The sequence below is a fragment of the Castanea sativa genome, chromosome 6 (genome assembly GCF_040712315.1).
Source record: "Castanea sativa cultivar Marrone di Chiusa Pesio chromosome 6, ASM4071231v1".
Taxonomy (NCBI): Eukaryota; Viridiplantae; Streptophyta; class Magnoliopsida; order Fagales; family Fagaceae; genus Castanea; species Castanea sativa.
Genome location: NC_134018.1, coordinates 16,151,204 through 16,174,301, shown reverse-complemented (window position 1 = coordinate 16,174,301; position 23,098 = coordinate 16,151,204). Strand labels below are relative to the sequence as shown.

At 31.6% G+C, this 23,098-nt stretch overlaps 2 protein-coding genes across 2 annotated transcripts; both read right to left on the bottom strand.

Annotated features, from left to right (window-relative positions):
- Positions 1-1,974: 1,974 nt before the first annotated feature.
- LOC142638743 (uncharacterized) lies at positions 1,975-2,590 on the bottom strand. The gene has a single exon (XM_075812809.1). It carries the CDS (start codon positions 2,318-2,320, stop codon positions 2,051-2,053), a length of 270 nt encoding a protein of 89 aa, XP_075668924.1. The 5' UTR covers positions 2,321-2,590; the 3' UTR covers positions 1,975-2,050.
- Positions 2,591-7,410: 4,820 nt separating this feature from the next.
- Positions 7,411-7,989, bottom strand: LOC142638756 (uncharacterized). Its single transcript, XM_075812822.1, has one exon. The coding sequence runs from the start codon at positions 7,746-7,748 to the stop codon at positions 7,479-7,481; it is 270 nt and encodes an 89-aa protein (XP_075668937.1). The 5' UTR covers positions 7,749-7,989; the 3' UTR covers positions 7,411-7,478.
- Positions 7,990-23,098: the final 15,109 nt, after the last annotated feature.

Sequence of the window (23,098 nt, the reverse complement as noted above, 5' to 3'; positions counted from 1 at the left end):
ATGAATTGTTGCCAAGGCAAAATGGTTTGATCTTTGTTTCAATACTAAAGGTAATCCCAATATTTGCAATTCTATGTTTTCATGTGTTTAATAAAATGACTATAAGAAGAATTTAAAAAAAAATGGTCATGAATGTTGAAGATACTATTATGTTAGTAAACTTCATTCATAAATAGGTTTTCAACACAATGAAAAATTCCTATCAACACAATGAAAAATTCCTAATTTCGATAGTAAAAAGATTTTTCTTTTTTTTGAAGAAAGAGTAAAAAGAATATTGTGCAACAATAATTTTGATACTTTATCCTATTCTCCATTAACATGTTCTAGCAGTTGAATATTTTTTTCCCCTTTACCACCTGGATTTCAAAAGTTGAAATAAAGAACAAAGGTTTGCATAACGTATACTTCATATTGGGATGCATCACACCAAAAAATTAAGAGACATACAATAGTTTTGATACATTATCCCCTACTCCATTAGCAGGTTCTAGTAGTTGTAGATTAATTCTCCCTTTACAACATGGATTTCAAAATTTAAAATAAAAAACAAAGATTTGCATAATGTATACTTCATATTGGGATGCATTGCACCAAAAAATGATAAGACATATAATATACTTATATAACAAATAATCTTTATTTTCATTATCCACATGATCTTTTCCAAAATATAATAAACTATCTAAAAATTTTCTGACTCTAATAATAATAATAATAATCAAAGTCCTATCTAAAACGGTTCACTGAATATAGAAGTGATTAAGCACTATAATAATGACTCTTTGTTTGCTTAGATAATACAAACATATGACTATATGAGTATGTTATATATTGTTTTAATTACTTTAAATTACAATCAATTGTCTCCTCCTCCATTATATTAGAAAAAAAAGTTTAGGCTTTAATTATTTTGTTATTACTTAATATCAATAAGTCACAATAATCATTCAAATAATAGTCACATTCTTACTCATATATATATGAACAGATCAACATACGATAACATGGAGTCCAAAAGTAAGAGAGTAATATTCAACCGCTCAAAAATTTACACAAAGATTTGTCTTCTTTTTATTTTTCTACTTCTTTCTTTATTCTTGTTATTATTGTGTCAATTTAAATTCATTGCTTTTGTAAAACCATGTTTACTTTACGCTATTTAATTATGAAGTTTCTAGAGTATGTCATATATTTGATGGCTGATTTAAATGATTTCTTGACAAAATTTTGTTTGAATAATTTAATATGTTATATATATATTTGGTTATTTGTTTTTGCAAATGTAGTTTCTTATGTGGTAGAAATTTCCTTTTGGCTATTCACAAAATGATTCTTAACAAATTTTTCTTATAAATTTTTACTTTAAAATAAGTACCATAAAATGATTATTAATAATATTCTCATGCATCTTGTGGGTTTACGGCTAGTTATGATATAAAATTAAATTATATTTGAAGCTAGAATGTATGGTGTACAGACTATATTATGCAGTGAATGAATAATGCAATATTTCAGAAGCCATAAAGGGTTTAAATATAGAGGACATGCCAGCTGACCTAGTTATAGTACAATATCAATATAATTATGTAATAATAGTGTAAATACAATACATAATTAAAAAAAAAAGTATAATACAGGTTAAAAAATGTGAAGATGTCTGCGAGTTGAACATGGATGCAACAAGTTATATTAGTTGTAAGGAGGTTTGAAGAAGATGATAACAAACAAGGTGATGAACAATCTTGATATGCTTGATCCGTTTGTGGATGACTCAATGAAACCCATTCACAAATAAAAGGTGACAATTCTCATGAAATGCCTATTTGCCTCTTGTCATTGTGAAACCCATTCACTGCTCTACAGAAACCCTCTCTACATTTCCTGTTTGTACGTTCTTTTCTCAGTAGAAAGGGAAATTGCAAACTTTTTAAATACATGAAATCTTCTTGAAGTGGATATTATAAAAGAGTATTAAAAGATACGATGAGCCACTTATATTAATTCAAAATTGGCAATATATTTACAAGAAGTGTAGCTGTGTAGGGGATCAGTTAGGACCCCAACAACTTAGGTACATCACTTTTCTCAAAGACTCTTCAGATTGCTTCAGCTTGTCGTTTGTCACTTTACTAGATATAGCCGAAGAAGACTGAGCTGAGAGTTTCATGGCTTGATAGTATGATCTGATATTGTTCTTGGCATTCTGTTGATGTGACCTTAGAGGATAGTTCCACCTGCAAATTCCTTGGTCTTTCAATGCCTCCACTGCACCAATGCTTGCTGCCACTACCCAAGAAGCGCTGCCTGCTGCACACATATTTCTTTCTTGCTTTAAATTAGAACTGAAACAAATGGGAATTGGGAAGTTTGATTTGACAGATGTAAAAAAAGATTTTTGGTTTTGATGGTGTCCAATGTAAGAAAGGGGTCCTATATAAAGTGTGAAGATAGTGGCAACTAGCAAGTGAGAAGAAATGGAGTGCAAAACTAGAGGCCATCTTGCTAGCTGTTTGGCAGAAAACCCTTGTATTTGGATTCCAAAACCATTTACATTTGCTCAACCCATACGACGACTTTCAGAGGAGACAGTACTAATGAGAAACCAATGTGGGTATGGTTAAATGGATAAAGAAAAGATAGGTGGGGTTGATAGCATTTGTTTTATGTGCATTTCCAGTGGGTCTAATAGTATGCACACCATAAAAACCATATCTTATCTTATTTCTTTTGAGTGGTAGGTCCAAGCAAGGAAGGTGGCAAATTTATTCAGGGTGTAAAATTTTTTGTGACGAATCTAATTTTTTCCGATCCAATCCGACCCGATACAGTGAATTGGTCTTTCATGTGTCCCAACCCAACCAACCCATGTTATTAATAGTTTAAAAAATTATATACTATATAATAAAATTTAGGCTTAAACACCATGGTTGTGCCAAGTGGCAGCACCAAATTGCAAAAATATTTTTAAAATTTTAGTTTTTTTTAAAAACATTTATATAAAAAAGTTTAATGCATCTTAAATTGCAGTAACCGTATACTACATTAAAAAAAAGAGGTATAATGCATCTTAAATTGCAACAAAGTATACTACACTAAATTAAAAGGTCTAATGTATCTTAAATTGCAGCAACCGCATACTACACTAAAAAAAAATCTAATGCATCTTAAATTGCAGCAATATTTATAGAATATTTTTTAAAATAGATATAATTTTTTTTTCTTATCTTCTTCTCCTATAATTTCTAAGTTAATAAAAATCTTAATTTAATGACAATCTAAATTCTTTTCTCCATCTATTTCTTCTTAATGTTCATCTTCATCTAATCCTTTTATTTCATTTAAATTATATTACTACACCTACCAGCTACAATTTTTTGGATTAAAAAAAAGAAAATAGAAATGTGATATATGATTGAGTTAACATGATTATTTTTCACACCTCCACAAATTAAGTTTGAATCAAAGAGAAACTGAGTTGATTTAAAACTATTTAAGAATGCTAAAATTAATCAATAAAAAAAACCAAATTATTACATGTAAAAAAAGAAAGATATATATATTTTTATCTTCTTCTCCTATAATTTCTAAGTTGATAAAAATCTAAATTTAATTAAAATACAAATTCTTTTCTTCATCTATTTCTTCTTAATTTAATTAAGATCCAAAATCTTCATCTTCATCTAATCCTGTTTTTTCATTTCAATTATATTACTAGTTTTTCGATATAAAAAAAAAAGCAACGTGATTATTTTTCACACCTCCACAAATTAAAGTTAGGTTTAGAAGCCATGGTTGCATTAAGTGGTTACACCAAATTACAAAAAGTTTATAAATAAAAACAAAAAATTAAATTAAATATTCAACGTGATGTATATCACAATATCCTACCTTTTATGTCCTAATGCCATACAATTATTACTAATAGTTTTTTTGAATTCTTCATAGTTATCGTTAACATGTCCTCTCCCTTTTGATTTATCTGATTAGCAATTGGAGATTTATTTGATTTATGAGTTATGAGTTCTAGGGTGATTAGAATTTTGGCTTCACACCTGCACTCTCTTCAATAATATCCATTCCCATAATTGATTATTATGTCTCAATCTAAAAATCATGGAAGAGTTTTTTTTTAAAAATGGTTAATCTAGGGATCTCTTCTCTTCTCTCTACCTGATAGCATGGTTTACATGATAAGAACAAACTCTATATGCTAGAGAAAAGGATAAAGATGACATACTTTCACTCACTCACTCACTCACTCACTCGCTCACACACACACACCAACCGTGGAATAGAAAACTTTAAACGCAAAATGGTTATCATTTGAAATGCGACCGACTTCAATTTCCTCTATAGGTAACGTATGAATGAATCTTTTCCATTTCACATTTTAAGAAAAATAAAAAAGTCGTATTATAGTATATAACTTTTTTTTTTGGAAGATGTATATAAATTATAATGTTATTTAGTTAAGTAAATATGGTAGACTCAGACTCAGATGTGCAAGGCAAATGAGAAGTAGGTAGGTTTACAATATCAAAGGAAGTATAAGTTGGGCTTAGAAATTGTAATTGAATAAAGTGGTTCTTTTGTTCTCTCTTTTTTTATTTATTGAATTTATTCATTTTATAGATAGGTTAAAATTTAATGTATGTATATATTTATAGATTATGCTAGCTATATCATTTATTTTTATTTTATATGTAATTGACATTAATTGAAAATTTTTCATTTTATTTTACTACACGTAAAAAAAAAAAAACAACGTGATATTTGATTGAGTTAACTTGATTATTTTTCACATCTCCAAAAATTAAGTTTGAATCCAAGAGAAATTGAGTTGAACTAAAACTCTACTAAGTCTACTTTACCCTACTATTTATTTTTCACACCTTTACAAATTAAGTTTGAACCCAAGAGAAATTGAGTTGAACTAAAACTCTACTAAGTCTACTCTACTCTAATATTTAAGAATGCCAAAATCAATAAATAAAAAAACAAAATTAAGTGAAGAATTGTAGAAGGAAGGATTTGGCTTTTTCAGTGAGAATACCTATCTTCTTTTTTTTTTTCTTTTTTTTTTTGCGTTTCTATTTTCTATTAATGTAGTTCAATTATTACTTAAATTTTATGATTTTTTAAAAATATTTTACATAATGCAATTCTACTTTATTATTGATGTATTTTTTGATTTGATGTTCTTAATTGATTGTCCAGATTATTTTTTCACTTATGGCAATATCAAAAAGGCTGGACACATGTAATTTATATGTAAACTTTTAAATTTACATTGCAATACAGTTTTTTTTTTTTTCTCTTTATGCACTTTTATTTATCTATTTTTGAAATTATTTTGATTGTGGTACCCTAGAAGGTTTAGATACTTATATATATATATATATATATATATATATATATATATATATATATATATATATATATAATTTATGGAATTTTTATTTCGGTCAAAATTTTATCACTAAATCTATTTGGGATGGAACTCATCTACCATATGAAATTAGGAGATTTATGCGAGATGAGCTATCTTCAATTTTTTTTTTTTTTTTGAGTATCTATTATTCTATTAAGGTAGTTCAATTACTACTTAAATTATATGATTTTTAAAAAACATTTTAGATAATGCAAATCACCTGGATTATTGATATTATTTTTTTATTTGGTGTTCTTAATTTATTATGCTGATTATTTCCTCACTTATGGTAACATTAAAATGGCTATAACCGGTAATTTATAGGTAAACATTTACATTGCAGTCTAAATACTTATTATTTTTGTAATTTATGGAATTTGTTTTTAGTCATATATACAAGAAATTTATATATGATCAGCACTTTTGCTACTATACATGGTAGCAAGTGTTATGGAAAGATTTTTAAGTTCCATACATACATACATACATACATATATATATATATATATATATATATATATATATACATATATAATTAAATTACAATTTTACTTATAAGAGATTTTCAAAATTTAAAACTTGCCATAATTTTTAAAAATATGTTATAATATCTTTTTTCGCAAAAAAAAAAAAAACTTACATAATATACATTTTCCATGTAACTTAATTTTTAAAAATATTTTTACGATTTTATTTGTTATTAGATTTGATTATATTATCAAAAAATTTATATTTTAAAATTTGTATATAATTTTTTGTACTAAGCCGTGCATCGCTTAGGCATGATACTAGTTAAATGTATTTTAAAAGTATTAGCTTAATTTTTTAAGGAATTTTTTTGAAGCAATTTTTTTTTTTTTTTTAGGATTTTGAAACCTAGATTATTATTATTATTATTTTTGATTCAGTTTGTTGTTTGAGATAAACTATGTAAATTGCAACCATCTATGTAAACTATGTAAATTTGTAAACCTAGGTCTAAATACTTGAATGAAAGCTCAATTTATATTATGCTTGATAATATTGCTCAAACTCAAGACCCTAACCAAGTCAATTATTACGGGTTGGATTGAGTTGGTTTTGAAACTATAATGGTCAGAGCTCGTTTGGGGATTTTCCAACCCAAGGTGGCAAGGATGGGTTGAGAAGTACTACAAACCCAACCAAACTTAACCCATACACAGCCCTATAGTGGTGGAGCTAAGAACATTTTCATGAAGACCAAGCTATATATCCGCCAAAAAGTTAAAAAATAAAATAAAATTAAAATTCCAAAGACTATTGATCATAATTAAAATATACTTGCTTCATCACACACGCTTTGTGCGTGAAATGTGGCTTTTTTTTTAGTGGTCCTATTTTTAGGAAAAAAAACTGTATTTAATTATTATATATATAATTTTTATTTTAAAAATATAATTTATAAGTGAAAAAATCAATTTAAAAATTAATAGGAGAGTAGTCTTATTTTTTAGGCAATGTTTTAGTGAAAATTAGAATTGCATTTTTACGGAATTGTCTTTTAATTTTGTCTCCACTTAAACATAGGACTAAAAAATGAGAAATTCAAACAGGAGAACCCTTAAATAGTAGTATAGATATTTCATTTAGTCAATTTATAAACTATAACTATCTTTTAAATTTTTTCTCAAAAAAAAAAAATTATCTTTTAAATTATATTAATCACAATAAATATTATGACCCAAGAGGGAACATCCCCGCCTCCTGGCTCATAATATCTTTTAACAATCCTTCCGTAGCTTCACAAAATGCCCTTCAACGTTTCTCGCTTGCACATTTCCCCCACGGTTACAGGCAAGGAAATTGTGCTTCAAAGAAGCATTTTGAACACGAGATCTTTTAGAAATTGACATTTTAAATTTCTAAATAAAATTTATATGAATACTAAAAATACTCATACTGGTGTCCAAAATCAACCGTGAGTAAATGAAATTGGTAGGGATAAAAGAGAACAATTTTGGACGAACTAATTTATATTATCATTCAAAATTGGCAACATATTTACAAGAAGTGTAAGGGGGGATCAGTTAGGACCCCAACAACTCAAGTACATGACTTTTCTCAAAGACTCTTCAGACTGCTTCAGCTTCTCATGATTCACTTTACTAGATATAGCCGAAGAAGACTGAAATGCAAGTTTCTTGGCCTGATAGTATGATCTGATATTGTTCTTGGCATGCTGTTGAAGTGACCTTAGAGGATAATTCCATCGGCAAATCCCTTGGTCTTTCAAGGCCTCCACCGCACCAATACTTGCTGCCACTATCCAAGAAGTGCTGTTTGTTGCATTCATACTTTTCTTTCTTGCTTTAAATTTGGAACTGAAACAAATTGGAATTGAGATGTTCGGAAGATGTATAAGATATTTTTGGTTGTGTTTTGTGGTGTTCGATGTGAGGATGGGCTCTTATATAACGTGTAAAGTGAGTGGGGAGATGAAATGGAGTGCAAAACTACGGTTGTTTTGCCAGCAGTTTTGTGAGAAAACCCTGGAATTTGGACTCCAAAACCATTTGCTTAGCTCATATTGTCACTCAGAAGTGAAAAGATAATAGAGAAGGGACCAACTAAGACACAAGTGGGACTAATGGATAAAGAAATGATAGGTGGGGTTGCTATTATTTGTTTTATTATAAAGGGGCTTGCTTTCAAGTTTAAACCTTATCCCACCAAATCGATAAATATCGATCTAATCGAATCCAACCCACACTTGGGTTAATTTTTCATGGGTAGAGTTTTTTGAGATAAAAGATAGGAATTGTATTGATATAACGAAACAGTATACAAACAAAAAGTATTACCCTGTTCCAACATAGATAGAACAGGGGATGGAAAAAACTATTACAAGGACACTGGACCCATCCGATACTTGTGTACTAAAGCCCAGCCAATCCGAGAGGTGTGCACGCTTAGTTAGTCCAAAAGAAAACTCAGGAGTTCCTCTGTGCTAACAAAAGCTTCTGGTGTTCTTGCAGGTAACCGATAGCACCTTTCAATATGTTGTTGGGATGAGATTGGATCCTTTCAAAGTAAAACTTATTTCTGGCATTCCAGATTGCCCAGGATGTCACTGCCCACTTTTCGAAGTCCGTTCTCGATAGTTTGTCCCCAAAAATTCGAAAGAGCTGGAAAAAATCACACAAGTTAGTTTGGCAGTTTCGGATTCCACCCCTACATGGTGCCCACACATTTCGTGCCATTGGACACTCCCACAGCAGGTGTCCTACTGTCTCGGGTTATTCGCAGTAGATTTCCCACCTCCGTGGGTCCACTTTTAGTCTTCGCCTATGTAAGTTTTCCAGGGTTGGCCCAAGAAAATTTGGAGGGTAAGGCGAAAATTTTATATAAGGGTTTTGTTTTTTTTTTTTTTTAAGAGAGTGTTTCAATTTATGGTGTCCGCTTTTGATGATGCTTTTTATCATCAGTCTAAGACACTCATTTTTTGGTGTAGGCGGAGATTGAACTCAAGATCTCTTCCTCAACTATCAGAGATTTTACCAGTTGAATTAACTAGAACCCATATATAGAGTATTTTTAGATGTACATATTAATTAATTAAAATTATATAATACTAATTAAACTAAGACTAATTTCATGTAAATACAGAAATTGATGAATAATACTAATAAACTAAGGTTAATTTCATATAAAGGACTGAATATTATAGTTGAGCCATAAATTAAAAAAAAAAAAACTAAAAACAATATTATTTTTAAAAAGTACTGTTGAACCATAAATATTATTTTTTAAAAGAATATCATAGTTGAATCATAAATATTATTATTTTAAGATATATGATTATGCATAGATAAGTACAATTGTAATCTAAATTTTAATTTTATATATTCTTTCTAAGAGAAAGAGATAGATATTATTTGATGTGTGGTTTTGTAGGAGATTAGTTTATAAAAATTAAGGTCTCAATCTATTAGAGGAGATTAGTCATCATTAATGATCTATCACATTTGGAGCATCTTTTTTGAAACATTTTAGGGTTTTAATTGGTTTAAATTTCTATTGGTCTCCTATTTTGGAAGCCTTGTTATAAATGAAAAAAAAATATTATAGATATTACAAAATGTTCACAATATAAAATAACAATTACTATAATTGATAAATTTTAACAACTTAATTTAGTTGTATTTGAATTACTTTTTTATGTAATTGGTGATATGTCAATTAAACCTATAATAAATTTTGTGATATCTTTAACATCACTCTTTAAAAAAAGTATAAATTATTTCAAAATGTTATATTTTTATAAAATTTTGGGTCATTTATGAAGGGAAATGGGGCCTTTTTTTAACAGAAATTTTTTATTTTGTTGGGGGCCTTAGGCCTAGGCCTTGGGCCGGCTCTGAAGTTTTCCTTGGTTGGCAGAATGTTGGAGCAAGCTCGCCAAAGGAACATTCTAACTTTTGGAGGCACGTTTATGTTCCAGAGCTTCCTCCATAGTGGCTTCTTAGTGATTGCTGTGGAATGTTCGATCAGTGTCATCTCCTTCATCCTCATCACTACCTAATAGGTAGATTTCATTGAGAAAGATTGGGACTTATTCTCCTTCCAGATTAACACATCCCGAGTTGTTGTATTTTGTTGCAATGGAATGGACATAATTTCTATGCATGTCCTATGTGCAAAGAGATCAAATATCTTCTCCCTATCCCACTGCATCGTGTTGCTATCCATTAAGTCCTTCACCACTAACCCAGGTTGTTGTTCCCCCAAGAAAATCGGTTTGTGGGAGAGCCATTTATGTGTGATTACACCAATAGATCGGCCATCACCTACTTTCTCTGGGATCCTTCAATAATAATATCCCTAGCTACCAATAAGCTCATCCAAACATAAGAAGGGTTGCTACCAAAATTCAGCATCCATAAAAGAGCAGTTAGGAAAATACCTTGATTTATACACCCTAAAGAACAGTGAATGGGTGTTGTGAATAAGACTCCAAGCTTGCTTAGCCAACAATGCTAGGTTAAAGGCTTGAACATCCCTGAAACCCATCCCACCTTTTCCTTTCGGGTTGCACAATTTCTTCCAATTGATTTAATGTATTTTCTTCTCGTCCTTTGTCTAGCCCCACCAATATTTAGCCAGTATGGAGTTTATCGTGTCACATAAGGCTTTTGGGATTTTAAAAATTGCCATGGTGTAGGTAGGTATTGTTTGGGCAACCATTTTAATAAGTATCTCCCTTCCTGCTTTAGAGATAAGTTTTTCTTTCCAGCCTATCACTCTCTTTGTTATCCTTTCTTATAGGCCTTTAAATGTATTAACCTTTGATTTTCCCCCAACCATAGCCAGGGTGAGATAAGTTTCACAATCCTCCATAACTCTAGCCCCAAATAGTGCATGTATGTCCTCTTTAACCGATTTCCATGTATTCTGGCTAAAAAAGATGGATGTTTTTTGTCTATTAATTGCTTACCCAGAAGCTACCTCATATCTTCCAAGGATTTCTAAAAGTTGTTGCCCTTCGTTCACCATGGCTTCACAAAAGATAAAACTGTCATCTGCAAATAATAGATAAGAGATACAAACTCCATTTGTACATGATAGGATGACATGCGAATTCTATCTCTCCACTGCCTTTTTGATAAGAGAAGAGAGGCCTTCCGCACACAACAGGAGGAGATATAGGGAGAAGGGATCATCTTGTTTTATCCCACGGGAAGGAGAGATGTAACCTTACGGTTCCCCATTTATGAGTACTGAGTATGTTGTAGTATGAATAGTTTTCATGGCTAAGTGAACTCATCTGCCATCAAACCCCAACTTAAGCAAGATAAGTTTCACAGTCCTCCATAACTCTAGCCCCAAATAGTGCCTATATGTCCTCTTTAACCAATTGCCTTATGTTCTAGCTAAAAAAGATGGATGTTTTTTGTCTATTAATTGCTTACCTAGAAGCTACTTCATATCTTCCAAGGATTTCTAAAAGTTGCTGCCCTTCATTCACAATGGCTTGGCAAAAGATAAAACTGTCATCTGCAAATAATAGATGAGAGATACAAACTCCATTTGTACATAATAGGATGCCGTGCAAATTCTGTCTCTCCACTGCCTTTTTGATAAGAGAAGAGAGGCATTCCGCACACAACAAGAAGAGATATGGGGAAAGGGGATCTTGTTTTATCCCACAGGAATGAGAGATGTAACCTTGTGGTTCCCCATTTATGAGCATTGAGTATGTTGCAATATGAATAGTTTCCATGGCTAAGTGAACTCATCTACCATCAAACCCCAACTTAAGCATGATTTTCCAAAGAAAATCCCACTCCACCCGGTTGTATGCCTTACTGATGTCTAATTTAATTGTCATCTGCCTTTTCTTTACTGTTCTTTGACTCTACATCCTATGCAACACCTTAAAAGCTACTATGGTAGTGTCAGTAATCAAATGACTAGGAACAAAAGCACTTTGTGAATCCGATATTACATATGGTAGGATGAATTTCAACCGATTGGCTAAAACTTTAGACACAATTTTGGATACAACATTCCCTAGACTAATGGGTCGATAGTCAAAGATAGATTTAGGTTCATTTATCTTTGACAATGTGAGTATAGTTCATCTTATGCAAGAGATGACTAGAATGCAACACGGATAAAACTGCACTAGTAACATCACTTCCTACTGTATGCTAGTATTTTTGGAAAAAGAAATTTGAAATACCATCAGGTCCAGGAGATTTGAAAGGGAGTATACTAAACAATGCCCTTTTAACTTCCTCTGGGGTGTATGGTTGGAGAAGTGTGTGGTTCATAGCTATGGTTACCACCTTGTCCACCAATTCCAGCACTAATTCCATATTTGTTGGATGTGACGCGGTGAACAAATTCTGGAAGTATGATTCAGCCACCCTAGCAATGTCAAATTCAAATATACACCACCTCCCATTCTCCTCCAAGAAACCATTGACATGATTCTTTCATCGCCATTGGCTTGCTCTTTGCTGAAAATATTTAGTGTATTTATCCCCTGTAGGGAGCCAAATAGACCTGGACCTTTGTCTCCAAAAGAATTCATCCTAGAATAATAATGAATTCATTTCATCCTTCACCTTTTGTATCTCCAAATTTTCGGCCCTATTCATTGAAGTCAGAGCTTCCAATGCTTGATACTTTCTTCAATTTTCATCTTTGAGTTGCCCAAAGTTTTGCACCACCCCACGAAGACTACATGGCACCTCTTTATTTTCTCAAATAGCTAGTACATAAGGGTACTTGTGGGAGGCACATCATTCCATGCCTCACGTATGACATTTTCACATGCTGGATGTGATGCTCGTTTTTCCTCAAATCACTTTGGCTTCCTTTTATGTCTACCAACCTATGCATCTGCCTAAGTGGTAAGTAGGATTGGATCATGATCAGAGTATGCAGCTTGAAGATGGTGTACCTTGCTGTGAGGAAACATGTCACGCCATTCGATAGTTGCACAAGCCCGATCCAACCTTTCTTGAACGAACTCATTCCCAGGTTTGCCATTCCACCAAGTGAAAATATTTCCAGTGAATTCGAGATCGATTAACCCGCAATGTAATAGTGCACTTCAAAAGTCCTCCATGCGACGTAGTAGTCGTGGGTGTCTGCCTTGTTTCTCATTTGATGATAATATTTCATTGTAATCTCCTATACACAGCCAAGGCAGAGTGTCTCTAGAATGGAGATGCCTTAAATATTTCCAAGACTCATATTTGCGATGCTCCTCTGGTCCCAATAAAAACTGATTAATCTCTGAGGTGAAGCGGTATCAGTCATTATCCGGGCATCAATGTGGTTTAGAGAACAGGTTTGGATATGTAGGTCGACATGTGCTTTCCATAACAATGCCTGGTCACCTGCTTTGCAAACACACAGAACTGCTAGCATGGAGTCATAGTGTAGCTCTGCTTGTATATTCCTCATCTCTTCCACAATTTGTTTCGTCTCCGTGAGAAACAAAACATCAAGAGCTTTTTCCCTCACCAAGTGAGAGAGGATAGTGTCTGCACGAAGCTTCCCAAGCCAACAACAGTTCCAGTTTAGGGCAATCATTGTGCTTGGCAAGGCTTGGTAGAGTTGAATTGGGATTAAATCTTTAGAAGCTCGAGTTTAGGTTGGCAAGATTTATAACCTAAGTAATTGACCCAACCCATACTATTAATAATTTAAAAGTTATACACTTATTAAATATGTTTGTTTACTTTAATTATTTTAGGATTGTTTAAATTTGTAGTTTTGATTTACTTTGGTATTTTGAAATTAGTAGTCGAATGAAAACCCCCTCTTCTTTTTTATTAGTTCTAAGAAAATTGTTACAGCTAAAAATGAAACAAACCTAACCCAATCATTACATGTTGTGTAGGTTTGAGGATTCACAAAATCAAAAAGTTTAGATTCGGTTGAAAAGTGCCATAAACCCAATCCCCTTATGATCAATGCACACCCATAATGTAGGAGGGGATATCTTATGAGGCCACCCTTTGATTAAGGCTTATTTTGCTTTTTTTTTTTTTTAAAGTAATCAAGGGAGGTCTTGGACGTATATATAGATGCATCGCTTAAAAAGCAAATTGATTCCATCGGTATAATTGAAAATTTTTAATCCTAATTAAAATAATGTTCAACCTTCACTGGGAAATAAAATTAGTGAAAAGAATAACCCAGTATAAAATATAAAGTCTAGAGGTCAACTTTAATTTTGTGATAGTAAAAGGTTGCATCAAATCATCTCTATTCCATGGGTTTATTTGAGTTAACTATTTGTAAAGGCACATTTTTATATTTTAAAAATGATGTTAAAGTTTGCATATTTTGGAAGAATGATTTTTAAAATCACATAGTGCTTGTTTAAACTCATCAAAAATGTGGTGTTTTTGTCAAATGAGTATTTGGAGAATGCTTGTCTATAAGACTAAAACTATTTGTTTCAGGTGCAAATTACTAAAATTGACTCAACTACAACACCAATATTTAAGACTAGGTGTCTAATTTTAAAAAATTAAAATTAAAAAGGTTACACATGGAGGGTGAAGGTTCCTCAAAAAAAAAAAGAATAACACATATGGAGGGTGAAGACACCACACCTCGTAAAGTAAGTATTTGACAATTTTGACTACGCAATTAGGAAAAACAAAAACAAAAGCTTGAAAATATTTTCTGTTTAGAACAATATTTTGGCCTAAAATGATTTTACAATCGAAAAATATTTTCCATCAAACCAAACACAACCTAAAAGAAAGAAAGAGTCAGTACTTTACTTGGTTCGATGTTGAAGATTAGAGAAGAAGAAGAAGAAGAAGAAGAAGAAGAATAAATTGTGGTTCAAGGCGTCAAATAGCAGCTTAGCTTGAGCGGTTCAGCCATTGAGGCATGCACAGGTTGTAGCATGAGCAAGTTGTCGGTTAAGGTACACAGAGAGAGAGAGAGAGAGAGAGAGAGAGAGAGGACAACAACCCAACATAAACACAAGGTGAAGTCGAGGTAAAACAAAGGCGAAGGTATCCTTTTCCCTAAACTCTCATAAAAGTTAAATGTTGAAGCTAAACTAAAACATATGACCTAATATATTGCTAAGAGAGTGAATAATATTGTGGAAAGGGGGCTCATTATAGAGCCTAGTTAACCTAATAATGGTAAAATAATAATACCGGTACAACGATGTAGTGTGATAGAGAGATTTGGACTTAAAATTCATACTTGCTTCCCTCCAAATTGGAAATTAGTCCATCAAAAACCGAAAAATCAAAGTGTCCACCCATATATGTGATCTGTAGCTCTCTTCCATTATATATATATATAAAGTATAAACACGCAACTTTGCTATAAAAATAATGAATAACATACTCATTAAAACTAGGCGAAAACACCATTTTGGTTCCTACATTTTGGGGTCACAGTCAATTTAGGCCCTATATTTTAGTAGCAATCAATTTGGTCTCTACCATTAACACACTAACGGAAAATATCTACGTGGCAAACGGTTTACACTATTGGTGCACACATGGCTAACATAATAATATAATATTAAATTATTAAATATTTATGTGAGAGACCGCCAAAGTGCCTCTCAAAAAAGAGATTTTTGGAGTGCTTTTAAGGGCACCTCTCTTTTTGGGTAAGTGGTGTGGAGTCGCTACTTATTTTTTATACAAAAAAAGAAAAATTAAATACAACTTTACATGACTGAATTGTTCCGTTCTCATTGATTAAAAAAAAAGATATACATGTTTGATAAATTGAAAATTACATGGCTTTGGGTTCTAGTTACAAACTACCAAATAATTACATGGTTTTTTGTCCTAATTACAATCTATCCAAAATAAAAACAAAGATATAGCTTAGGTCTACCTATCCAAAGACACTAAATTTGTAGACTAGGTTATGGAATGGGAAGGTGTTAGGCACCCATTCCGTCCAGACAGAGTCTGGTCTTCTAAACTCTTATGACCAATGTACCATTTTTATGCATGACATGAATGATATGTTGCACACATGTGAAGTAAAATAAATCACACAAATTTATTTATGAATGCATCCTCTTCTTTGTAAAAAATTCAGATCTGTTTTTATGATTAAAAAAATTGAATTGAGTTTAGAAAAAATCAGATCTATTTTTTGAGAACTTAAAAAAGGGTTTTTTATTTGTAAAAATCCAGATTTGTTTTGTAAAAATAAAAAGAAATCGGATTTGTATGTTTAGAAAAAAAAAATCAAATCTGTATTTATATGTTAAAAAAATATGAAAAAGATTTCTTAAGAAGAGAATTTCATTCATGAAATAAATTCATGCTTCATGTATTAAATAAAACAAACACAATAGACATAACCATTCATGATCCTTTTTTACTTCCAAAATCTGCTATGTTAAAAAACATCAGATTTGTATCTAATGAAGATTCAGATCCGTTTTTGTTTTGAGAAAATTCAGATCTACAGCTAATGAAGATGTAGATCCGTTTTTATTAGAGAAAAGAATTCATATCAGGCAAATTTTTGAAACTAAGAAATAGATCACAACAACAACAACAACAACAACAACAACAACAACAACAACAACAATAATAATAATAATAATAAAAAACAAGAACATGCTTTAACAATATGAATTGACAATTCATGTTATGGATATTTGAATCAATTCAATTGAAAGAAATATTCAAACATGCATCATCACAACAAAAGAAACATAAGAAAAGAAAAGGGTAATCAGAAACAAGCTCTTGCATGGAGCACTCTTCTTCTTGAGTGGATATTTTAGGGTTCAAAGAAACTTATGCAATTAACTTTGAAACCTAAAAACCCTAGCTTTAAGAGAGGGAATATCAGAAAGGGGAGTCAGAAATATGAGTAATTTGAGACTGTAAAAATGTCTATCTCTCCCCCAGAAAAAATGTGTCAAAAAGTGTGTTGAATTTTGACATCCAGACCTTATTTATAGAGACTGGAATGCTTAAAAAATAAGCCACAGTGATTAGAATGAAAATCCAGATGCGTTCTTCTGCAAAAAAGTCGAAAAGGATGTGTTTGATCGTCACTAGAAGAAAGTTGGGCCACAACCCAAAAGAGTGCACTTTGGCACTTTGAAAGTGCCGTTCGGCACTCCAAAAGTGCCTAGTGGCACTCTTGGATGCCAATCACACTTTCGTGTTCGGGTGCCTTTTGGACTCCTTTTTGAGGGTTTTCCTGCGTCGAGACATGCACTTAGACACATTTTTAATCCGTATTCTAATTTTTGAACTTTTTTATGTACAATTCAAGTCTTTTCAGCAACAATTATCTTGAAGATAAATACTCTAAAATAAATCTTGATAAAGTTTAGATTATCCACAATTTTATTGTTATCCAATTATCCCATTTAATCCTATGCAAGCAATCCTATTTTAAACACTAATTATCAACCAATCACAAAATTATTTAATTAATTTTAATTGTTTATTCAATCAGAATTAATTTAAACTAATCATGAGTGGTTGACTCTACCTAGACACAATGCATGCTAACCGTACAAACTTGATCATGTGATATCTTTCGATCCGACGGTCCGATTTGAAAACCGGACATACTGTCACGACCGTTAGAACCTCAAGATCCTTTTTATGATATGTAATGAACAAATTAATGCATGTAATGCAATCATGTTTTTGGGGCACATGGATGGTCATTCCAATAATTTTCCTTGATTAAATTATAGGTGCAAAATCGAGTGTCTAAAATTTAAAAAGCCACTAAAGCATTTTAATTTAAAACAAAACCCCTATAAAACTGAAAATATTAATTGAAAGAAAAAAATTATTATTTTTTTAGAAAAAACCTCAATTTCTTTTATTTTTTCTTTTGTATTCTTAAAACATTTTTTAGCTACTGACCATAATTCCTAGCAACACAACAATCTAAAACTAAACAATAATCACACAGTTATTTAAACTCAATTTTCTTTTATCGTTATTTATTTTTATCTATGTTCCTAGCAACTTCACACAACCATCAAAAACCACCATAGTCAAATTCGACCATTTACAGCCACCATCAACATCCAAACCATTGAAGGTTGAACCACCCAAGACCAAAATCCTCAACCATCGAAAATCAGTTTTTCCATTTCTAATCGAACAAAACATTCAAAACAGCAGGGCCTAGAACTGTATCCCTATGGCCGATATAGAACGGACGAGACCCACTTCTCCTCCTTGCATTGCCCATGACGATGTCCTCTACATCTGCTGTTCCCCTTGGGCATCTGCTGCCAAAGTCTCGTACAAAGTTATTGATGTCCCTTCTTGCTCCACCTTACTCAGCCATGGTTATTGGAAATAAATATTTGGATTTCCGCATGTGTGTGCGAGAGAGAGAGAGAGAGAGAGAGAGAGTGTGTGAGAGAGAGAGAGAGAGAGAGAGGGGCAAGGAAGCTTATATTATTGAAAATAGATTGGATTTATGTGTGTGTGTGAGAGTGAATGAGATCGAGAGGTGGAGAAGTTTATATTGTTTGGTTTTAGATTGTGGTGTGCAAGGATGGAGAAGAAAATAAAAGAAATTCAAGATTTATTTTAAAAAATCATTTTCTTTATTTTTGTTCTTTCAATTAATATTTTCATTTTTTTATGTCTAATACAGATTTTGTCTTAAATTAAAATGCTTAGATGGCTTTTTAAAATTTAATTATTTAATATTATATTATTATGTTAACCACGTGCACGCCAACAATGCAAACCGCTTGCCATGTAGACATTTTTTGTTAGTGAGTTAACGGTAGGGACCAAATTGACTGCAACTTAAAAATAACAGGGACAAAATTGACTACTACTAAAATATAGGATCCAAATTGATTATGACCCCAAAATATAGGGACCAAAACGGTGTTTTCTCCTCAAAACTATTGTTTTCATATGACATTTGGTTGTTAGCTTATTTAGGACCAAAAATTAAAAGTTCAAAATTTTGAGATATGTGTGGGGCAAAAAACAACCACAAGGGCCCAAGAAGGATAAATGGGCTTTGTATGTCAGCCTACTACAATTAATTTTGTAGAAATGAGAATAGCAGACCAATACTTGGACTTTCTACCCAATGGGGTGAAGTTTAAAAATGGTCTAGATAGAAAGAAGTAAAATTAGATTGACAAAATGTGTAAAAGAATATATTGATTCTTTCCTAAGTCAGCTTAGAAAGCTGGTTACACTTTGACGTTTACAAGTTTGAGTTTTTCTTTCTCTAATCTCCAAGTTCTGATTCCTGTTCACTGGGATCCCCCCTCCTTTTATAATGGTTTCCTTTTCATCTTGACCCTCCACATTAAGGGTGGTTGATCTTCTTTAGATACTTGTCTCATCCCACCATTGGAGGAAGTGCTGAGTGAACTATGGGCTATCTTGACACTGTTTAGGTGTCATTCAACCATTAATGCAGCTGACATAGTGGGCGCAGGGCATTCTGAAATGCAGAGGTGATGGGTACTTCCTTAGGAAGTTTCCCACCCTCTCTCCAACAATACTGGCTATTGTTGCTTCCCTGGCTCATGCTACCAGCCAGGGGCAATATCCTCTTGTTCACCTTGGGAGGTCCACATTTGAGGCGCTTCCACAGGTTGCTATGAGCCCTTGTCCAAGCCCCTCTTTCAAGTTATATTAAGTCTCCCATCCTAAGGCTAGTCTGTTGGGCTCATATGCTCCTTAGACGCAACCCAGTAGAGGTGCTATTCTCAAATCCCCCCACAAGTGTTGATATGCTACCTAGCTCCATCCAAAGGATTGTTTATTACTTGATTTTCTCCTATATGAGTAACATGACTTTATAATTGTGTATTATTATTTATTACATTTTTTATGTTGTAATAAATTTTCAATTAAAAGATTTAAATCAATGGTTTAGTAAACATATGGTAGAATTGCTTATTCTTAACTTTGAATTCTAGAGAGGCACATGAATCTTATAAGAATTGATCAATATTTTTTTTTGTCAGTTAAAAATTTTATTTGCAAGAATTCACAAATTAAAAAAAAAAAAAAAAACTAGTATTGAAAATAAAACTTCACCATTATGAGCATAATGTAGTTTGACATCTACACATCAAAAAAAAAAATTTAGTACTTTTTAAATCATGCCAACAACTACTAGGGAATCAAAAATCAATAAATTATTAATATATTTGCAAAGTGGTTGTATTAGTACCTACTCTCCTAATTTCTATTGCAAGTATGGAAAGAACATTTTCACTCATGAATATTAGGGTCATATTTTCTATGTAATTGGTTAATCCTTTGACAAAACACACATTATTTGTAATTTGGTAGATTTGAGTTGGATTTAATGTTTCAAGAAATATGTTGTCCAAACATATCAAGTGGTATCATTAAAGACATGAAGTTTGATCCAAGAAACAAGTGAAGAAATGTTGTTTCATTAAAACTCGACACTACTAACCGCTGTCAAAGATTAATATAGAAGCTTGACACAAGCTCGATCTATCAAGAATTATGATTTCAGAATTCTCAGATCTGAAATTTGGCCCATAATAACTTGAATGATTAAGGTTTCTCTCTCTACAATTCTAGTCATATATAAGGCTTATTTTAAAGGTCATCAAGTACATCAATAGTGACCTAGGACTCATATATTTTGTGTGAAGCTACAGCATTTGTACGCATTAGGGTTTTTTAACCAAGTACTTCTTGATCTTCATAATTTATAAAGTGAAGATCTTTGCAGCCAACAACAATCAATCAAGTTGTTGTAGTCAGTCACATACTAGGATCCGTATAAATGAATTAGCCACAGATTGGAGATTTGTGCAAAGCAAAGAAGTCTACTACAAAATCAAATTCAATTGGGTATTAAAGCAAAAGTTCAACTGTAGGTTGGTATTTTGGGATAGGGTAGGGTAGTAATAAGATTCCTCATACTTGTAACCGCTTAAATATTGATTAGTGGATTCTTGAAAGTGGGATAGACCAGGGTTTTTGCTTTTCGAGAGGTTTTCCCCATTCGTCAACAAATCACTAAGTTATTTATTTTCACCTGCATATTAGTTATTTGGTGATTTGTTGATGCCTCCACTATTTGCACGTAATTTGACCTAATTAATCAACTTAAGTAATTAAATTAATTAATTGTGGTCAATCTTTTTTAACCCAACAATAAATATTATCAAAACCAACTTTTTCAATAAAATGAAAGACAATATTTTAAAAAAGTCATTGATTTTGTACATCAAAGGAGAAATTGCAAAATTTAGTACAAAGTTAATCAAATATGATTTTGAGAATTTGAAAGGTCTTCCAATTCCAATTTAATATATCAGAAATAATTCAAATTTGAAATGTATTAACAAACAATTATTCACATTTTTATTTTGTTTATATTTTATTAATACTAAATAGATATATGATACTATCTTTATTTTTTATGTATTAATTTAGTTTTGAATCTTAATATATTTCTTACTTGAAGTATCAAATTTTTTTGTTCTTGTTTTGACCCACTTAAAAGAAAATTTTCTAGTTCCATGATAGCCCCCCAATTTTTTTTTTAAATGATTCTTTACTCAAGTAAAAAAAAATTAATTAATTTTATACTCGTGCCTTTGGCCCCAAAATTTTATGACCACCTTTCTTTCAAAACTGAAAATCTGTTGAATTTTCTAAATTCTTTTAATATTCAATAGGTTCTTTTTTTCTTTTTTTTTGAAAGGATATTCAATAGGTTCTAATCTTGAAGAAAGCAAATACAAAATACCTTGTACTAATATCTAAACCAATCCAAGCAACAAATTCTGGCTCCTTACTGATGACGCACAAGGTGGCAATTTTCATAAAGTTAATGCTTGTCTGTTTCTGTCATTGTAGAACTCATCCAAAACTCTACAGAAACCTCTCTTTACATTTTCTGATTGCAATTATTTTCACCGGTAGAAATCAAAGAAACATTTTAATCGCGTTTCTTGAAACAGATATTTTAGAATGGCTAAATAAAAATCATTTGAATCAGGGATGGACCCAGGATGGGGCCGGAGATAAGCAAACAAAAAAATTTCAAATACACATTCATATAATATTAATAAACTATCAACCAAAACAAATATTCAAAAATTATTATTTCTTAATACATTAAAATACAATTATCTATTAACAAAAACAAAAAACACGAAACACTATTATTTCTTAATACAATCATCTATAAAAGAGAACTCGACGCTCTTTCAAATCTTCAAAATCATTTATGATTGAATCCAAACTAAATGTTGAAGCTATATTATTTTCAATGTATAACATCAAAGCGTACGTCAAAAAATCATTTTCCATTTTATTTCAAATGGCAGTTTTGACAACTTTCATACCTGAAAATAATAACAGTAAAAACTAGAAAAGTAAGCACAAGTCTCACCTTTCTATAAACAAGTTTGTAGTGTTCTGAGTTTCTAATTCTCACTAACCATTGACACAACTCAAATAAACTATTCAATTTTTTGAACTTTGAATCTGGATTACATTATGCTCAAAATGATAAAGCTTCTTCTCCAACACTTGTTTGTCATAATCTGTGAAATCTTGTGGATAAATATTCTTTACCAACAAACAAAGATCACTACTTCTAAAAGATTTTAATGTTTTTCGAGGTTCTAAAGTTGAGTTAAGCCTAAGTAACTCCATTGCATCTTCGTTAAACCGATAATTTAGGTTCTAAATCTGAGTTAAGTCTAAGTAACTCCATTGTGTCTTCGTTAAACCGATGATTTTTTTTTTCTTTTTTTTTTTTTAAGATTTACATGGGCTCTTGCTTGAGGTAGCCGGCTGGGATAGGATGGTTCCAAAAATCTTCATAATTTTTGGAGGGGCCTGAGCTCCAAAATAAGGGGGCCCAAATCTTTTTTTATTTTTTGGGAAAATTTTACCTATAATTTTTTTTTGGGCCCGGGCAGTCCGTCCTGATTTGAAATTTCAGCTTTATCCTGTTCAAATTCGACCAAATTCAATTCATTCTATAACCCAAACTTACCTATAAAAACACAAAGAGGAACATGTCACAAACACAAAAATTATAGCAATTCTTGGCAAAAATGACTATAAAAGTTGAATACTACAAAAGTTCCAACTGGTGTACAAAATTGACCATTAGTAAAATGAAATTGGTAGGGATAAGGATAACAGACAAAAA

Coding starts and splice junctions, on each gene's coding strand:
- LOC142638743 (XM_075812809.1), bottom strand. CDS start 2,320: ATGTGTGCAGCAGGCAGCGCTTCTTGGGTAGTGGCAGCAAGCATTGGT.
- LOC142638756 (XM_075812822.1), bottom strand. CDS start 7,748: ATGAATGCAACAAACAGCACTTCTTGGATAGTGGCAGCAAGTATTGGT.